This window comes from Tachypleus tridentatus, chromosome 2 (genome assembly GCF_004210375.1).
Source record: "Tachypleus tridentatus isolate NWPU-2018 chromosome 2, ASM421037v1, whole genome shotgun sequence".
Classification (NCBI taxonomy): domain Eukaryota; kingdom Metazoa; phylum Arthropoda; class Merostomata; order Xiphosura; family Limulidae; genus Tachypleus; species Tachypleus tridentatus.
The window spans coordinates 46558421-46579874 of record NC_134826.1 but is presented as its reverse complement, the minus strand read 5'-3'; the positions used below and the strand labels follow the sequence as shown (position 1 = coordinate 46579874).

At 35.2% G+C, this 21454-nt stretch overlaps 1 protein-coding gene across 8 annotated transcripts in view; it reads left to right on the top strand.

Annotated features, from left to right (window-relative positions):
- LOC143242718 (ras GTPase-activating protein raskol-like) overlaps nucleotides 1-21454 on the top strand; it is a 100091-nt gene that overhangs the window by 19169 nt on the left and 59468 nt on the right. For 2 of the 8 annotated variants that reach the window (XM_076486237.1, XM_076486220.1), the window contains exon 1: nucleotides 4221-4263. The exons of 3 other annotated variants lie outside the window; for them this stretch is intronic. In XM_076486237.1, the coding sequence (XP_076342352.1) occupies nucleotides 4236-4263 (28 nt within the window). In that variant the 5' untranslated portion in view covers nucleotides 4221-4235. Of the gene's footprint in view, nucleotides 1-4220; nucleotides 4264-14110; nucleotides 14352-21454 lie in introns of those variants that run through there. 3 more of the 8 variants (XM_076486215.1, XM_076486209.1, XM_076486231.1) reach the window with 2 other exon arrangements.

Genomic DNA, 21454 nt, shown 5'->3' with positions numbered 1-21454 from the left:
GCCAACGTCCAACACTAAACGAAACTATATCCAAGCTACATAAATTTGATTGAATATATAAATTCCCCCATGATTTGTGCGAAAATGCACATTAGCTTCTCTGACGAGAGTTATTATAATATTTTGGACCCTCAAGTTTTCAAATTAAAACTTCTTTTTTATATATTAAGTAAAATCAGTTTTTTTGTGAATCTATGTGTGTGTGTGTGCTTAAACCGCTCATATTGTTGTTTTTTGTGAATCTGTGTGTATGCTTGAATCAATTTATATTGTTGTTGTTTATCTGTGTGTATGCTTGATTCAGTTCACATTGTTTTTGTGAATCAGTGTGCGTATGTTTGATTCATTTCATATTGTTGGTTTTTGTGTGTGATATTTCTTCAAAACTGTACAAGGACTGAGTTTAGAATTCAAAACGCCATTTGAAAAAGCCAAGAAAAACCAAAAATACCATACACACAAACATTTCATAACCATGTTGTTAAATAATGTATTTTGACCATTTTTTATTTAAACTTTACATAACATTATGTTTGCGTTTGTTTCTCTGTTTTTTTTATTAAGTACAAGACTACAAAACGACCCCCGCTGGTACAGCGGTAATCTACGTATTTACAACGTTAAAATCAGGGAATCGATTCCCCTTGGTGGTCTCAGCAGATAGCCTAATGTGGCTTTGCTGTATGGACAACACAAACTACAAAACTAATTATCTGAGCTATGTCCTAGATGGGTATATAAACCCAATTTTTAAGGTTGTAAGCCCGCAATCTTACCGCTGAGCCACTTAAGAGGGGGTTGGTGGAAATAACATTATCATTAAGTTATGAGTGATTTTCACACTTGCACGTAAGCTGGAACAAAACTCAAACTGAATTTCTCAAAAACTTTAGCTCCAACAGGAATGTTGTTAATATTATTTAGACAATAATAAATGTGGAAAGTTATAATAACGCAACAGAACTAACATTTTCAAGTTAACGATTTATGAAAAGGATTAACGGTGTATCTTAATACTAAAGAACCACAAGTTAGAATCTTATGGTTATTTGAAATAATATAAATGGGCATGCACGCGATCATGCACTGACCTATACTACTAAATGTAATACATTAATATATACCATTTATTGCTAGGCTAAAAGAAGGGAAAAAACAAGGCTAAATACCAAAGTGGCTTTTCGTTTTCACATACACTTTAAGTAGGAAAGACTAAACATCACTTTGCTGAAACACAAGTTAGTATAAGTGTATCAGTTATCGGTCACTTCCCTCTCCCGCAGAACTCGTGTAGCTTTGCGCGAAATTCAAAACCAAACAAACAATCTCTCGCAGAAAAGTTAATTAGCCTTTACATGAAATATACTGGTATCTGGTTGTTTTGTATTTATTCTTCTGATTGGTTAAGCGCCTAATAATCCGTGAATGTTTAACCGATTTATTAATTTAACTTAATACAAGTTGTCCAACTGAGAGATGAAAGTAATATTACGTGTAAAGACACAGTTATAAGTTGTGTAATATTATACGTTAAGACACAGTTGTAAGTTGTGTAATGTTATACGTTAAGACACAGTCGTAAGTTGTGTAATATTATGTATTAAGACACGGTTATAAGTTGTGTAATATTATACGTTAAGACACAGTTGTAAGTTGTGTAATATTATACGTTAAGACACAGTTGTAAGTTGTGTAATATTATGTGTTAAGACACAGTTGTAATTTGTGTAATATTATGTATTAAGACACAGTTGTAAGTTGTGTAGTATTATACGTTAAGACACAGTTGTAAGTTGTGTGATATTATATGTTAAGACACAGTTGTAAGTTGTGTAATCTCCATGTGCTCATCCAAGCAGCTAGATGGGAAAAAAATCTTGAATTTCTTGGTGGTAAAGTTGCTCTTGCTTCCGATAGGAGAGGATAGCTTTAGTAAAAGAAACTGTATTCTGTAGTTGTGGTATATCGCATTACATATGACATCATGTTTATATTCTGGAGTAAATAGTTGAACATATCCCTAGATATAGTATGGTGTTTTTGCTCTCTGATATTAGTCAAATCACATTACATATAATATGATATTTATTCTCTGATATTAATCGTTCATTACGTAACACTGCATATGACGTCTATCTTATGTCCTTCCTTGAGATCCCCATAATATCATTGTAGTTATATTTTCAATGTTTTAATTCACATGTTAGCTAAATGGCGCATGACTTAAAGATCAAGTAAGTTTTTGGGAGTAGATCTAGAAAATTCTAAATTTGACGTCATGAAAAGTCGAGTAAATTCGAGGAATATCGAAAGACGAGGCTGGATTAAAAATATGAGCATCAGCATTTTGCTTTCAGTGAGTGGTGAATAGTCAAAGAGTATTGAATCAATCAGTATAGTTCATTAAAGTACTTGGATCAGTGTTAATTATCACGTGCTTTCAGTTACTCTATCGGTTAACCGTGTGATTGCACAAATAACTTTATCCTTACTTTAGTCTAACTACCGTCAACGAAATACTTGAGTTTTAATGACATTTGTGAAGTTTGACCTACAAGTCACAACAAGTCGCTAGTGTTGTTTGTTATTAAGCATAAAGCTGCACCAAGGGCTATCTGTGCTCTGCCCACCACGGGTATCGAAACTCGGTTTCTAGCAGCATAAGTCGGCAAACATACTACTGTGCTACTGAGGGGAGTTACAACAACTATACAGACTTATAAAAATGCTAAGAAAGAACGAAACTAATCTATCATCGTTACGTGGGTTGGTTTGGTTTGTTTTGAACTTCGCGCAAAGCTACACAAGGGCTATCTGCGCTAGCTCTCCCTAATTTAGCTGTGGATGACTAGAGGGAAAGCAGCTGGTCATCATCATCCACCGCTAGCTCTTGGGCTGCTCTTTTACTAACGAATAGTGGGGTTAATCATCATATTATAACGCCCTCACGTCTGAAAGGACGAGCATTTTTGGTGCGACGGGAATTCAAACCCGTGACCCTCAGATGACAAGTGAAGTGTTTTAACCACCTGGCTATGCTGGGCCTCGTTACGTGGACTGCAAACTGTTTTCATCAAGCGATTAAAAGAACCCGTCCAACACAATAATGTTATGAATCGACCAACTTCTAAACATTACATTTGATAGTTTAGTTATTTTAACCATATTTATTTAAATCTGAACCACATAACGTATTATCAATAATCTTTGATCAATGGAAACTATACATAAAACAACATTTAAGAATATTCATATATAATATCTAATGTAGGTAACTTAATAAGCCAGTCAGAAGCGTTGTTAGGTGCTTAAAAGATTTGAGGTTTGGGCAGAGAAGTACAAAATTTTTTGGCATTTCAATATGATATTGATCATGATTTGTTTTTATTCTGATTTTTCAAGACACCTACTGGATATTCGAGACACTGTCAGTTAGAATTGGATGACAGGCTGCGTGTGCAACGCCTAGTAACGCCTTTAATACCGGCTTAACTAGGAGTATGGAATGCCATGAAACAAACATTTATAATGATTAGAATTCATTGGTTCATCACTTTGGTGCCCTCACTGTTAGCGAAATCTTGGGAACTAACTATTGTACTGTTAAAAAACTTGGTAACCTCTCTTCTTCCAGGTTAAGTTTACAGAAAATGCCCGAGTTTTACCGGGTTTCATAAATGGTTTTTTACACTTTGGATTAATACAATTATTCACCAGGTAATCAATATTTTTATATTTGTTGTTGTTGTTTATTTTGAATTTCGCGAAAAGTTACGCGAGAGCTAGCTGCGTTCGCCGTCTCTAATTTAGCAGTGTGAAACAAGAGAGAAGGTACCTATTCATCACCTCCCACCACCAACTCTTTGGCTGCTCTTTTACCAACGAATAGGGGGGATTTAACCACCACTTTATATTGTACCTACGACTAAAGGGAGAAGCCTGATTGATGTGAGCGGGATTCGAACCCGCTACCTTCTACTTACTAGTTGAGCGCCCTACCCAACTGATCATGTTGAACTCCTTTAAAATTTAAACATTTGTTCGTAATTAAGATTATAATTTATTTGTTTTTAAGGGAAGGTGCGGGCGGAAGTCCACGGCTGATCTCCGTAGTAAAGATGAGGGGGTGGTGTGTGCGTGTGAGAAGTAATTATAAATAAAAGAAAGATATAAGAGTATCTCAAGAAAAACATTACTGTACGAGAAATGATGTAATCGTAGTTATGAAGAACTAGATGTCTGGGAAGGACAATCCAGCCGAAAGTAGGTGTGTAATTTTACATGATCTGGAGGTATGAAACTCTGACCAAAACTAAATAAAATAACTACATTAGACTGATTTCACAGCCGTTCGACACATTATTATTTTGTTGTTGTGGGTACAATCACCCACTTTTCTTTTCTGCTTACTTATGGAAGTAAAATACGACATAACAGCGATTCAGGAATGATAAAGTGCACGTGAGGTCGTACATTTACATCTGAGCTTTCAGCAATGTCAATGTAAAGAAGAAACTTGAAAAGATAATAACGAAAAGTTATAAATATGTTTTCTATAGTACGTTATGCCTAATTGTTGAAAGATTCACATAGCCACGAGTTATTGGCAGAATGATTTTACCAGTCTTCTGCGTGCGAGACAATTTACGTAACGTATGAGAACATTTTGTGCTTAAAACATCGGATATTAAAAATACCACTTTAAAAATATAGTTTTTGTCTTATCTATTCGCTTCTACAAACCAGATTTTGGAATTCCATTGTTTTTGCTGCAATTCAAATCCATCAATTATGATTCTATATAATTGAGAATCATACTAACCTTGGAGTTACTGTGACTTACTATTTCTTATTTTTAATTATTTTACTGCTGACAAATTTATCTACATGTACGATCCAAGATATCGATATGTTTTTCTTTCGCATTTTTTATATGTTAGCTTTCGACTGACATCCTTTTAAACTTTCAAGTGACCTTAGTGTATTTTTCTGCTTTGAAAACTGGTTAATTGTCGAGGATAAATGTCGAGGCCTATAAGTTGCAGTATAAGAAATTTCTGTGAAAAACTGATTAACTCTCAAGGCCTGTTAGTTCCAATATAGGAAATATCTGTGTAAATTTAGTTAACTATCGGGGACTATTAGTTTCAGTATCGGAAAATTCTGTGTAAATCAGGTTAACTGTCGAAACTTAGGCTCGATTACTCCCGGTGAATACAACAGATATCTAGATGTGGTTTTGCTATAAGAAAACATACACAACCAACACGGTAATGGATACAACTTTATTTCTCATTAAAAGAGTAATAATTCGTATCAATTAAAGATTAGTCCAAATGTTAAGATGTTCACTTTAAACCTCAACAGTTTGATAACATTGGAGAAATATGGGATGTTTCATTTTTATTTTCTGGTTTTATTCATTAGCAAAGTACAGAAATTCATTGTTAGGGTTATAACGCACACTCAACTTAGTGTCTATTGTTCAATCACTCTTTTTCTTTGGGTTGCCCCTCAGTGGCTCATTTGTAAGTCGAAAGGCTAGGGGTGGCGATACCCATGTGGTTAGCCCAGCAACAGTAGCCCATTTTATAGTTTTCATTTAACAACAACCAATCCTTTTGGGTCACGTGTCACTTAAAAACCATTTAGAATAAATTTAGGCCTTTTATATTTGTCATGAATTTTTCTTGTGAGTCACAAATGCTTGTCTAAACAACAGAAAATAAAACAAGTTGCTTTATTTTATCTCTGTTTTATTGCTTCTTGTAGTTTTTATTGTATTTTGTTACAATTATATTATTGTGTTTGCTGTTACACACACGCTGCATGCTCCAATTTTGATAAATACAATTATGCTTTTTTTACCTCAATCATCGTTTAGAGAACCGAAATTAGAATGTTAAGCTTTCCAATATAATGCCACTAAGATTCACTCTAGAATGTTAAGCTTTCCAATATAATGCCACAAAGATTCACTCTAGTGAATAGCATTCTTCCTTCCATCTTTAAGATATTAAGAAAAAAAAATCGTTTTAATTTGAAAGAACTTTCAAATCACTTCTGTAGATACCTTCTATTACTGTTATCTATCAGGTAAATGAGTAATATTTGTAGTTTCGGTTTAGATAAATATCTGAATGTCTTGAAAAAGAAAGTGCTAGAGCTGTCACCAATAACGTGAAAATCGAACTTTTTTTTTCCCAATGAATGAGTTTTAAAAATAATGTTGCCAGCTAAAGATGAAAATGGAACCTTTCCAGTTTTCTTTCGGAGAAATATTTTAATAAGTTTTGCTCTTTTCCAGAGTATCTTTATTTCATCTCTTTGATTTTTTTTTTTATGTTGCTACAATTGTCAAAAACTTCAAAAGTTAGGCGCCACCCGTGATGACATTTTTCTTAGTCGGCCTTTACTTCTCATATATATGTAGCTTTGTGCGAAATTCCAAAAAACAAAAAACAAATACTTCTCATATAAGGCACACCATCTGCTGCCATCTAGAGGAAACTTTTCACACTAAAAATCTATTTACATACATTAATTCTTTTTCGCTCACGCGGTAATGGAAATAACGTTATTTAAAATTAAAGTAGTAATAACTGTGGTCTATTGAAACTTAGTCAAAATGTTAAAGTATTTACTTTAGTTGCTTTTTGTTTTCTTAACCATTATTCGTTGTTGTTCCAATTGTCATAAATTTTGAAAGTTAGTGTTTATTTGTTTGGAATTAAGTACAAAGCTGCACAATGGACTACCTACCCATGACAGGTATCGAAACCCAGTTTATAGTGGTGTTAGTACACATGCATATCGCTGTGCCACCGAGATGGGGAGTGATTATTAGTGTTACTACACTCTATGAGTTGATCATTATGGCATTTTGTCTTCCTTTCTCTCTTCCCCCCACTTTCAATGATCATTTCGCTCTCTTCCACGTCTTATTTCAAGTGCTTGTGCTGGGTTTTGATCAGCTTATTCTTTATGTGATCTTTAGCTATTATGGACTCTTGAAAGTTAGGACTGATGAAGTAAATCCTGTAAACTAAACAGTCTAGAAGATTTTGTAACCCTTTAATGTCTTTTTTTCTTCTTCATCATTCTTGTTTTCATTTCATTTTTCTATGCAATATATATGCTAGCTCCAAGTAACTTCACGTGTTAGGTAACTGGCAACCACCATGGGTTTCAAAGGCCAAATGTTCAAACATTTTGGGTTAAATAGCCTGGGAGCCCTAGTAATCGGTTTCTCATCTTGATAACTCAGTGATCTACATCTGTTTTTTCGGGATTTTGTTCTTAATTTTCCGAGAAGTCGGTAAGCTAACCTTTCTGGTAGCTGAGGTCCAGTGTGGTAAGTACAATAAACAAGAAATGAGTTAACATCTATGACGAATTTCGTAGCCATAAGATGAATGTGACTTCTACTGTCTTGTTTCGGATATTAGAATTGTCGCTCCTGTAATAATACCTAGTAAACCATTACAGTAGCCCTTATAACCAGATCATTATAATGCTTTTAAGTCCAAATTTCAATGCACAGAACTTACCTGCTAGCTCCTTCCTACCGGAGATGAGGTTCTTCATTTTTTCATCCGATCATGATTTGTCTGTTAAGACTTTCTTTCTTACTCTTTTAAAGAGTGAATTGTCCCTTTTTGACTTCTTTAGTTACTAATACAATACTCTTTTTTAATCTGTCTGCTTATTCCCTCCATTTATCTTTCTTATCAGCTTTTTGGCGACTCTTCTGGAATAAAACTTTGATGTTATCTATATAAATTAGCGTTTTTTTTCTAATATTGGGCTGTTCTGTGCTTCCACATCAGTGGGTCCTGCAAATATTTCTTGGTATGTTCGTAGTATATAGGTAAGTAAAAGTCTACTTGAAATGTTGTTTGTAAGTAATTTTTTAGAGCAAAGCTGGGCAATTGGCTACCTATCCACTTCGGGAAATTGAACCCCGGATTTTAAGCATTGTAAATAGATAAACTTACCGTTGACTTACCGGAAGATTGTTTGAAATATTGCTTTTATCTTCTTCAAAGTTCATGATCGAAAGTAATACGATCAAGCCTCTGTCTATGATTCTATACAGTGAATGTGTTTTCCTAAACCCTTAACAACATGCAACGGCACCAAGATTGACTCTCAGTTCCTTTGCCCTTTACCTAAAAGGCGTCTCTACGGTTGCCTCTAGCATTGGTTTGTAGTTATTTAAGCTATAACTATAGTGTTTTGCAAGTAGAACGTCATTGTTAACTCTCTCAACTCAGAATGTGGGCGCGTTTTTGATGATCGAGATGTTCCAGCATCAGTGCTGCACGCATTTCAAGAAGTATGACATTGTACTGCAAAGATTGCATGTACACGTGAGTATACATGTAACTTTTTCTGTTGCTATTTATTTGATACAAGTCTAGCGTATAAATCACACTTCATTTAATGTTATATTTTTATACATGTACATGGAAATACTGATCATTCTTTCTCATTCAACAAAACACAAAAACGACCCCGTCTTGCAAGAACAAATCACGATCGACAAATATACAGTTTACGCAATGCGGAAAGGTATACCCCTTGTTACGTATTATAGTTTCCTTACGAACAATCGCACGAGTCTCCGATTTATTATGTCATGTACGTCACGTTTACGATTTCAAATAGCCGGAAATTTTAATTTAGAAGTTAATTAAACGTTGCTTATGTATTAAATTTGTGATATTTGCAAACAAGATCGATACACACAATTTTCTTTCTTAACACAAATATATTTTAATATACAAACAAAATACCAATATAATTTATAACAATGGTTATTACTAATAGGTATTACAAATGATAGTTTATGTACAAGACTTTTACAAACTTACAAACGATACTTAGTCTTAAATCCAGTCTGGAATTGGTGATTCAGGTTCACGACAAGCAAATTAATTCTGATTTGATGTTGTCACACCTCGCTTAAGCTACCTAGTTCGGTTGGCCTAATGCCATTCATAAGCTGACTTTTACGATTGTTTTTAAATTTCGCGCAAAGCTACTCGAGGGCTATCTGCGCTAGCTGTCCCTAATTTAGCAGTGTAAGATCAGAGGGAAGGCGGCTAGTCATCACCACCCACCGTCAACTCTTGGGCTACTCTTTTACTAACGAATAGTGAAATTGACCGTCACATTATAACACCCCCACGGCTGAAAGGGCTAGCATGTTTGGTGCGACCGGGATTCGAACCCGCGACTCTCGGATTACGAGTCGAACGCCTTAACACGCTTGGCCATGCCGAGCTTTTTAATTAATTAATATATATGTATTACGAACCGTGATATTTGTCCAGGCATTCGAGTGTCTCTCGCTTGAAAAAATGTGACTTTTACGAATGAGGATATGTAATTTCCTCATAGAAATACTAACGTCCAAAATGAATTCACTAAAGTCAAACAGGTCGTAACGTTTGAAATCTATAAACGTTCCTGGTCAAATTCTGTAGTTTTCTGATAATAAGAGCTAACCAGAATATAGCTTCCGAGGCTTATAATATACTGACTGCAGCTGACAAATAATAATAACGGTCTGTTGGTTGGCTGCTTTTATACGAGTCACGAGATATTACCGAACATTCAACACTGTTTATGGTAGAAGACTTTAGGTACTTTGGAGATACAACCTCAAGTGAAAGAGGAAGTGATAGAACACAGGTCTTTTAGAGGGGATGTAAGGAAGTAGCCACAGTCACCTGTGACAAAAAATCATCAAAGCCAAAGTTTATAAGAGCGTGATTAGACTGATGTTCTACTTCCAAACCGAGACCTGAACCCTGAAGAAGAAAGATGATGCTGTTGATTGTGTCGCTGAACGAATAAGGGAAGTAACGAAATTGCGATTCTCTCGTCCATCAAACAAAAAGCGACGTTATAATGTAAAATGTGAATAATTTGGAAGGTTTACCTAAATGTGCTATATATATTGTAAAACCATTGTGTGCTTAGTATGCGTCTGCGTATGCCAACATGTATTTGCGATACTGAGCGACTTCTGGCGTTTACTTTCGATTTACTGTAGCTTATTAAAAACAATCAGACAAATAAACAAGCCATTAGTTTGTTATAGATTTTTTTGTTAATTTGTTGTTCAGCGCAATGGTACACAATAGACTATCTACACTGTGCTCACCACGAATATCGAAACCTGATTTTTGGCGTTATAAGCCATCAAGACTTGCCACTTAGCTATTGGGGATTCTCTGTGTTAGATTTTTCTTTATCATACAGTTCAAGAAACCTTTAACTGGAACAAGAATAAAAAATGGTGCGAAAAAAAATATGTCTAATCACTAATTTTTACATTTCCTCTGATTTTTAATTATTGTATTTATTTGAAGAATTATTATATATATTTAGTTAGTATACGTTCACTTTACTGTTTTACTAGTAGCGACCTGCAAAACATTTGCAATCAAATTAGTATTTTTATTACAACAATGTTTATTTAAATACAGGATTTCTAGACAAACACAAAACAATTGTATTAGCAGACATCTAAATCTGCAAGTCAACTTGTGTTAGGCCTAATATTAGTTAACCCCTTGTAAAGTACAGCTTACATTCGATAAACAAATTAATAGTGTAAATTGTGTACTTTTCTAGCTTTAGTTTAGTTAGAATTATGCTACACCGTACTCAATACTATAAGTAAAAACTCATAATGTTATTCCATGAACTAATTTTTGATCTTTAAAAAAAATTTTAAATATATTATTGTTTGTTTTTTGGTTTTTTAATTTCGCACAAAGCTACTCGAGGGCTATCTGTGCTAGCCGTCCCTAATTTAGCAGTGCAAGACTCGAGGGAAGGCAGCTAGTCATCACCATCCACCGCCAACTCTTGGGCTACTCTTTTACCAACGAATAGTGGGATTGACCGTCACGTTATAACGCCCCCACGGCTGACAGGGCGAGCATATTTGGCGCGACGGGGATGTGAACCCGCGACCCTTAGATTACGAGTCGCACGCCTTAACACGCTTGGCCATGCCGGTCCATATTATTGTACAAAATGCCAACTAAACTGTACTTATATCTGCCTTTTGTCTACATCCGATAAAATAGTGCACGATCATAAGCAATTGGTTAGTAAGTGTGCTCGTATTTTCAGGACAAAGAAAAGTTAAGTATTATTACAATAAACTAGCAGAAAGCTGCAGAACATTTTTTTGTTCAAATTGCTATCTTTGTTACTTATTTGAATACATGATTCTAGAATAATGCAAAAGAATTATAATCACAGGCACCGAAATATATAAATCCTTTTTCCATAGGTCTAACATTAGTTAAGCCTTTATTAAATATTGCTTATATCATTTAAGATAAATTAATATTGTAACTTGTGTAAATTTTCTTTAATTTAGTTATGACTAAACTTTAATATATTTAATATTATCAATAAATACATTTATGATGTTATTCTACGACTTAACGTTGGAACGTTTTTAAAAACTTGATAAGGTTTTCATATGTTGTTATTCAAAATGTCTAATGATGTATATCTGCATCCATCTTTTATTAATAGCCGTTGAAATGAAGCCTTTGTAAGTCCCTGCCCATCCACATGTTATTACGTTATATTCAATTACGCATGTATTATACATTTCTTTCTTTTTTTCAGAGAAATATGGCCGATGTAAGCCCATGTTGAGGAAAATGTCTCACAGAACATGGTGTCGCATAATATTATGCAGCGAGAATGAGAGACAGCACAAAGATACACTGGATACGTAAGATATATGGATGGATAGGGACTTACGGGCCACCCTATACATAAGCATTTATATCGTCAAGTGCGCGTGCATTTTCGGGGCAGACAAAAACCTAAGTATTATTATAATATAATAAAACAACTAACTTCAAAGGTTTTTTTAGGAACTTAGATAGGAAAGTAATTTCTTCATATTAGGGTTGGGCAGGTAACCTCAACAATGATACTAGGAAGTACAGTAACATTCTTTTCAACATTTGCTGAAAAGTACCCCATGTCTGTAATTGCAAAATTCAGAATGAATAAATATCAGTAAAGAAACTTCTACTTATGTACTTGAAGGTGCCATCTTCTGGATAAATGATGAAGTAACAGTTTCTTTAATTTATTTTAAGAATTTTAAAAGATACCTAACTTTCCAGTATTCCTCCTTGAAGAATAAGAGTCATCTAATAGTAACTAACAATTCATGGTTGGAGGAAGTAATTTTGGATTGTTCAGTAACTTTGACGTGGAAAGAATGGTATCTTTGGATATGCCCTTTAAGAAAGGTTTGAAAAATAGGTGCTCACTGGCACTTATACTCACCATAGCTATAAGCAAGAACTAGTATGTGTATACCAATATACGTCTATATATTTACCTAGAAACAATTTTTGAAGTACAAGTTAAACTTCAAAAGGCTCTACAGTTACTGTGACGAAATGTTGGTCCGACTGCCACACCTGCTTCCGGCGCACACTTTTTTAGATAACTTACGAACTATACTTGTTCCAATCTCTTTTTTCTTTTCTCATTAACTATTTTCATCAGTTATGTAAGACATCTTCACGAGTAATGCCAACAAAAATGATTTACTAGTTTGTTTATTGTTAAGCACAGAGCTACACAATGTTTTACTTACCGCGGATATCGAAACTCGAATTTTAGCATTACAAACCCCCTAACTTACTGTTAGGTCAATGGGGATGGCACACACAGAATTATTAATCATGAAACTATAGAACTAAAAAGGTCTACAGTTTCACAGAATTTAATGGTTTTTCTGATCAACTTTGAAGGGATCGCAGATTGTTTTTAAGCTCTCTCTTGATCATTTCAGTATTATATAACCATTGAAGATTTTAACGAAATAAACATGGAAGTGTATTTTCATATAATTGATAGAACTGGCAATAATGCTGCTTTATACATATCACTTAGACGTACGTTTAAGTGGTAGGTAAACGTAAGCCTCGTGTTTGGATTATGTACAGCTTATGAAGTAAAAAGGCCTAGCATGACCTGGCGGTTAGGGCATTTGAGGAGTCGCGGGTTCGAATACCGTCAAAGAACGAGCTCGCTCTTTTGGCCGTTGGGACGTTATAATGTTACGGTTAATCCCATTATAAATTTGTCGGTAAAGAGTAACCCAAGAGTTGGCGGTGGGTGATGTTGACTATCTGCCTTCATTCTAGCCTATCACTTGAAAATTAGGGACAGCTCGCGCAGATGGCCTTCGAGTAGGTTTGCGTCAAGTTCAACAAAGTAATGTGATAAAGATGTAAAATGGTTTTAAAAAATTATTCGATCACATTTTATGGACATATTAAATATTATCAAAAAGGGATACAAATTATTGTTAATATGTTATCCTTTGTCAGAAACAAGTCGCTATGTACCTGCTTGTTTGTTTTCATTAAACTATTTTGTAAAACTGTAAAGCAAATCGAGGCCTGTGAATAATAAAGACCTACAAGTGATACATCACATAGTTTCACCCTTAGTTAGTTATCAAGAGAAATATCCATTCCATTCTTTCAAGGTTGATATTTTGAATTAGTTTCAATACGTTTTCATTTTACGTTGTTGTTGTTTTAACTTGCTTTATGAAACATGCTTGTTTTTGCAGTGTAAATGCTTGATAAAATCAATTTCCATGTTCAAGTTATAGTAAACATCGCTATTAAACAGTAGAAGTTGTAATAGTGGCACGTGATATGAATTAAATCCCTTCCTGCTATTTTCTTCGAAATCAATGCACGTGACCAAATTAAATCCCTCGTTTAGTTTATCAGAACGCAAAGTAATTTGGTTTAGGTTTCGATTAATTTTCTTTGCCGTTATTGATGTACACCTAACAAATTATTGCGGTATTGTGGCCACTGTTATAAATTTTGATTTTAAATGTTCTGTGATAAACCATCAATTATAAATGCAAGAGCAGTGGTCAAGAAATTATTTCAGTCTCTCAATACCATGCTCGATTTCGGCATTCTGAAGTAGGCACGTCATTACCTCACCCAATCACATTTTGTGGACGTCAAACTTCCGCCAAGGCCTAGAACTGTGGAAGGAAGCGTTAGTTCCAGGAAGTTTGTAATAGCGCGTCCCTCTTTAGTGGCTAGCGTATCATGTTGGGTAAACGGTGTGGTTGCTAACCACCACACTCGGATTGTTTTGAAAATGGAGAAGGCTGTGTAAAAACGAGGCTTAATTACAGTTTAAGAGCAAGAAATTATGTGTTTCATGTGAAAAGTCCATTGAAATCAAATCTTAAAATATGTCATATCGTGGAGTGTGGTCTTCTATCGTACGTCGGAGAAAATATGATGTTCGTAAGTTGCAGAATTTTATGCATCGTTACGCTAAACATATCTAGACAGATAGGGTGATATAAATATTTATAAACGTTCATAAGCTAATGTATAGATTATTATATAAAGAGGAAATGTGCGTTTGTCTGCACCCTTTTAATGAAGCTAATTTTTAACAACAAACTTTCTAGATATACATAATGCCATAAATCAATATACGTATAATATATAAACTAAATCCTGTAATGAATAGAATGTGTTGAAACGCCAATTAGACTTATTAGAGATACCCTCTGCTAAAGATTTTTCAGCTACAACCTCAACAGAGTAATGCAAACACTACAGAAAAAAAGTTGTTTGTAAGGTTTGCATATGTGTGTGCCTGCGTTCACTAGTGGCTTAGCGCAAGTCTGCGGATTTACCATGCTAAAAATCGGATTTAGATAATTGTGGTGGGCAGAGCACTGATAGTACATTGTGTAGCTCTGCATGTAATGTGAAAACCAGATCGCGCAAATACATATATATGTGTGTGTTTATAACTAACTAGCAAAGTGTTTAATAAATAATGCCAAATTACAAATAAAAATAAAAATATAGAAGGCGAACACGTTTGTTATATTCAACTTGGATAAACGAACGCTGTGCATGGTGCACGTGGAAGTGGGTACGATTTGTAACGGTAATTTTTATAATAAAATATCGTTTTTACTAAACCTTTTTTTTAAAGCATGCTCTTTTATCACAATGTTAAAATTTTCGCAAATTAATGGAAGCTGTATTTGATATAGTTATTATGAAATTGACAACATGATCTATTTCTCTCTCTCTCTCTTTTGTTTGCCGTTAGGCACGATAAAAAAAAGTATCTTCACTGTAACCATAACTGCTGTGTGTGTTGGGGGTAATAAAAGTGTATGTACACTAACTGGAAAACGTGGGGGCGGGGGGGAAGAACACATACCTCTATTGCCCTATGTGTTAGGCACCTGCGACTCTGTGTGTGTTTGTGTATTTTCTTATAGCAAAGCCACATCGGGCTATCTGCTGAGCCCACCGAGGGGAATCGAATCCCTGATTTTAGCGTTGTAAATCCGTAGACATACCGCTGTACTAGCGGGGACCTGCGACTATGACAGGTTTGTGTGTGTTTTTCTTATAGCAACGCCACATCGGGTTATCTGCTGAATTATTCGAGGGGAATCGAACCCCTAACTTTAGCGTTGTAAATCGGTAGACTTTACCACTGTACCAGCGTGGGACCCTGACAGGTTTGTGTGTGTGTGTTTTTTTTTCTTAAGGCAACGCCACATCAGGTTATCTGCTGAATTATTCGAGGGGAATCGAACCCCTAACTTTAGTAAATCTGTAGACTTACCGTTGTACCAGCCTGGGACCCTGAGAGGTTTAAACTTATCCAATCTTAAATTATTGATTTATTTACATTCATTTCGTTACCAGTTGGGTTCACATATTACTACATACTCAATAATTCTGTTTTTAGCTTGTCAAGACACTAACTGTGAAGAACTTAGGGAACCCTATCAACAGTTAATGGAATTAATTACAGTACTGACTCTACTTTGCATTCTTATGTGTGCATGACTCGTAAAAAAGCAAAGACCCACACGAAGTTTCCTTTATAAGTATCTTAGTATAAAAATCCGACGGTACGGATTCCATTAATAATTTTAAGATGTTGTTATTTTCTTTTTCTATTTTGTAACCCTGCTTTAGGATAGAGAGAATGAATGAATGAAACATGATGACTTTCCATTTTCTTAGTATTCGTGTGATTTCACGTAAGCAGTAGAAACTACGCAGAGCACTGTTGAAAATGTAATAAAAACACGTGTCGCAGAAGCCCGGATCGAAACAGATTGATCGTTGCATTCTTATTAGTTGCGTGCATTTTAAATTCGGTTTCCCTATTTTCACATAACCTTGAAAGTTGTTACTGAAGTTATGGTGTGCGGGTGTCTGTACTATCAAAATAGAAAACAGTTGGTTATAATACTACATGAGAAACTTGCCTTATAATTTTTTTTATTAAAAAATGAAATCAGTGGTTTTATGTCTTCTCTGTTACGGTTTTGGGAATTATATTTTTTCTACATTTAATCGGATATTTCTTTCAAAATGTCCAGTGCCACGGCTTGATTACATAAGCAATAGTGCAGTCGAGAGAAAATATGTGTAAACGCAGGGTTGACCTTCAGTTTGACCTTGCCCTCTGACCTATATTCACATAAATGTCATCCCTTCTCTCGTTGTAAAGTGATATGGAATTTAAACATGCTACTCGTGTAGTGTCTTCAAGTGTCTACTATAATCGTTTATTAGACTTACAAACATAATCTGTATTGTATGCTGTCGTCTGTTTTGCCTCACGTAGATTACAATATTTTAATTTTAAAGTAAATTAACGACCTTATAAAAATGATGGATTATATACATTTATATTTTTCATCACTCGTATTACACCACTCTCTTGAAGACGTTTCGCAACGAAGTTACGAGTTAGCCTGCTAATGAAAGAAGTTTTTGCATCAAGTTATAAGCTTTTACATTTAACGTAAACTAAAGTATTAATCAAGGTAACGCAATGAGGTATATGCACGCTGCCAACCACTGGGAGTCAAAACCTGGATTTTAGCATTTTAAGTCCATAAACTTACCGCTGAGCCAAACAAAACGTATAGATACATTAAACACAATGTAATATGAATAAAACTGAAGGGTAACGTCGGGTATAAATTGTAGTCATGACAAAAATAACTAACATGGAATGGTAAGCCTAATGGACTTCCATAGATAAACTGAAAACAAGTTTTTCTTAAAGCTGATAGAATTAATGATGCCAAAAGCAAATAATATATTAAAGGGGGAATAGGATTTTATTTAAACCTTTAAATTCCAAGTATTACTCCACCAACAAAGAGTGCGCAAAAAATAAAATGGGGATGAGTTACATACACGATCACAAAAACCGGATTTGTTTAACAAATACCAATGACACAAGTTTGTTTTTTTTGTTTTTTTTTAATTTCACGCAAAGCTACACGAGGGCAATCTGCACTAGCCGTCCCTAATTTAGCAGTGTAAGATTAGAGGGATGGCAGCTAGTTATCACCACCCACCGCTAACTCTTGGGCTACTCTTTTAACAACGAATAGTGGGATTGACTGTCACATTATAACGCCCCCACGGCTGGAAGGGCGAGCATGTTTGGTGTGACGGGAATTCGAACCCGCGACCCTTGGATTACGAGTCGAACGCCTTATCCCACCTGGTGATGCCGAGCCAATGACACAAGTATACTCTGGTATTTGGGGAAGGGGGGTGGGGTGAAGAGAATTACGCCACTGACAAATTGACAAATACCATTACTTCTCAATGAAGACGAAACGGAATATTTAATAACTCAAATATACACCGATTACTGTGGTGCTGTGCAATATGCTTTGAGATTATAAAATCTTCACCGTTTCATAAGATTTAGTTTGAAAGACTGGTTTTAACCTATCTTGAGATTTCATTGTTACACATGACTTTTGATGAATATTTTAAACATAACTTCCATAAATCATTGCAGCATAAGACTTATACGTATAGGAACAGTGTTTAAAAACTTTAAAGTGAAGATGAGCACGGGGAACTGTCCCCCCTTCCCCCAGCTAAGAAAATGGCTAAGTTGTTAAGAAGGCCCTCATATTGGAACAAGGACCATGGGTAACTGAAACATTAACGTAGGATAATTAAAAGTTTGTAGAAGAACTAAACTGACTAGCATATGATTATAAATGAAACTGGCCTTCATCGGGCAGGATCGAAGTTGTGGCTTCCCATCCACATTAAGGGTGGACCTGGAAGAGATGGGCGCGACGAATATTTTACTTTATCGCGCAGTGTCGCACGATTCTGGTTGTCATCAAAACTGATGGCAACATTTTCATTTCCGACATGCAGTGTATACTTAATAAAATGTTGTATTGGACAGCTTAGTTTCTAGTTTTCCATGAAGAGTAATGAGTGTGATTAGTACTGGTGTTTCCAGCTTTAATTTCCATTTTAACCACTGTTTCGAATCACTTAGCGGCCCTAGATTTTTCCCTAAATGTACTGTTTCCCCTGAAAAGGCACATGACAAGAGAAGTAATCCGTTATATGTAATAATTAAACTAACATGCGACGGTAGTAAATAATATACTTGTCCTCTTCCTTGAAGTACAAGTTTATATCCGTATCTAATAGAGTTATACGGTATTTAACGGTTCATTTAAATTTATTATTAAAATAACATTCGCTATTTATATCATGCACGTGCTTACCATATCGCCAATATATTTGTTTGCTTGTTATTAAGTGCAAAGCTACACAATGGGCTATCTGTGCTCTGTCCACTGAGGTATCGAAACGTTTTTAGCGGGGTACGTGTTTGTTTTTGAATTTTGCGCAAAGTTACACGAGGGCTATCTGCGCTAGCCGTCCCTAATTTAGCAGTGTAAGACTAGAGTAGAAGGAAGGCAACTAGTCATCACCACCCACCGTTAACTCTTGGGCTACTCTTTTACCAACGAATAATGGGATTGATTGTAACATTATATCGCCCCCACGGCTGAAAGGGCGAGCATGTTTGGTGTGGCGGGGATTCGAACTCGTGACCCTTGGATTACGAGTTGCGTGTCTTAATTATCTACATGGAGTATTCAATCTCCTCACTATTTATAGTTTCTGGGGCAGAAGATGGGGTTGTGCACATACTTTTTATTGATTTTGTTTTTGACAAACTATACGTTTTATTAATCCTCGTTTTTTGTATAAATAACACAAAATAGGTAATTTTTTAATTTTCTTCTTTTTGTATTCGACATATTTTGACAGAAGCCATTGAGAAATTTACTAATGACGTGACAGTGAATTGTGTCACGCGTTTTGGAAAAAAAACGTCGAGATAACGTGACTTTTGGAAAATGACTGCAATGTGCACGCGTTTGTTGGCGGTAGAAGTATTTAACTGCAGCTCACAATATCTTGGTGCAGTTAAAAGACAATTCTTGGAACTATTTAGAAACATCCGGACACGTGATCTTAGTGTTTACAGATAAATTAGACGCTATATGAAATTAAGTTATCGTTTATAGGCAGGGAATTAATAAGACACAAGATTATTACAAAAAAAAAGTTCGTGTTATTTGACTGTGTAAACATTTTTTTAGGTTGGGTATGTGTTTATAACAGTTGTCGAATGTTTGAATAAGTTAAAAGATTTGAAAGATAGGGGCCCAGCATGGCCAGGTAGTTAAGGTAGTCGGCTCGTAATCTGAGGGTTGCGAGTTCGAATCCCCGTCACACCAAACATGCTCGCCCCTTCAGCCGTGGGGCAGTTATAGAGTGACGATCAATCCCACTATTCGTTGGTAAAAGAGTAGCCCAAGAGTTGGCGGTCGGCGGTGATCACTAGCTGTCTTCTCTCTAGTCTTACACTGCTAAATTAGGGACGGCTAGCGCAGATAGCCTTCGAGTAGCTTTGCACGAAATTCAAAACAAATTGAAAGATTGGACTCGACAATTTCCTGGAGTATGATCGTGATTGTCACGTCATTGTAACGTTTCTTTAATTTGTAGAAACCAGTTACATGTCGTAACAAACTAAATATTTCACATTTTTATCTTCCCTCCGTTTTTAATTGAAATATTCAAGTAACTCCATGTTATAACTGGCTAAGTTCAATTTTGAAACAAAAAATTATAAAGAAATTGATCAATCAGAAACGTACCTCATCCTAAGGACTTATAACGTAAACATTGGATTTAGATACCCACAGTAAGCAGAGGATAGGCAGCCACGGGCGGTTGGGCAAAATATTTACTGTTAAAGGTAGTTCACTTGCTTAATAATGCAAAGTTTACCCAATCACTTTATTATATATCCAAACTACGACCTCTCATTGGAAAGAGGCTGGCACCTCTTCTGCAAATAAGTTGTTGTGAAGCTTTCTGCTTAACAATGTACATTCTTTATAGTGGGACATATGAAATTATACATCAGTTGGAACCTGGCATTTGTTAGCTAAAAGCAGGCTAATTTAATGTTTTCTTCGCGTTATTAACTTTATATTTAAATTCAAAACAAACAAACTGTACATTTTTCTTATCAAAAACTAATATTTTACACTATTTTGGGGCATTCTTAAAAATTCCGAATTTGTTTCACTTTCCCTTAGTGTTCAGCTAGCGGAACCAAAAATCTAATTTATTAACATAAGACTAGATTGTACGTGTATGAGTAAAAACATGATACTACCTCAACGTGTGTAAAAGCAAAACGTGTGAGCAGAATTAAAAACTGTAGAAGTATGTATATCTTTACCAGCTCAGGTGAAATTATTATCCTGTACTTTGCTAAAGGTTAAAGTTCATCTTTTAAGTTCAATTAACTCCTTTAACAAAAATTTAGAAAATTTCAAAATTGTGTCTGTAAAACAAAACAAAAACTTATATTATTTTATTATTATATTATTTATTTATTATAATAAATATATGTATATACATACAAATCGTAATCGTATATCGACCACATAATATAAGTTTTTGTTTTGTTTTACAGACACAATTTTGAAATTAAGAAGTTAATTGAACTTAAAAGATGAACTTTAACCTTTAGCAAAGTACAGGATAATAATTTCACCTCAGCTGGTAAAGATATACATACTTCTACAGTTTTTAATTCTGCTCACACGTTTTACTTTTACACACGTGGAGATAGTATCATGTTTTTACTCATACACGTACAATCTAGTCTTATGTTTTTGGCCTGGCATGGCCAGGTGGGTTAAGGTATTCGACTCGTAATCTGAGGGTCGCGGGTTCGCATCCCCGTCGCGCCAAACATGCTTGCCCTTTCAGCCGTGGGGGCCTTATAATGTGACTATCAATCCCACTTTTCGTTGGTAAAATAATAGCCCAAGAGTTGGCGGTGGGTGGTGATGACTAGCTGCCTTCCCCTAGTCTTACACTGCTAAATTAGGGACGGCTAGCGCAGATAGCCCTCGAGTAGCTTTGCGCGAAATTCAAAGAACAAACAAACTCATGTTTTTACTTACAAACACACAAAGAAATGT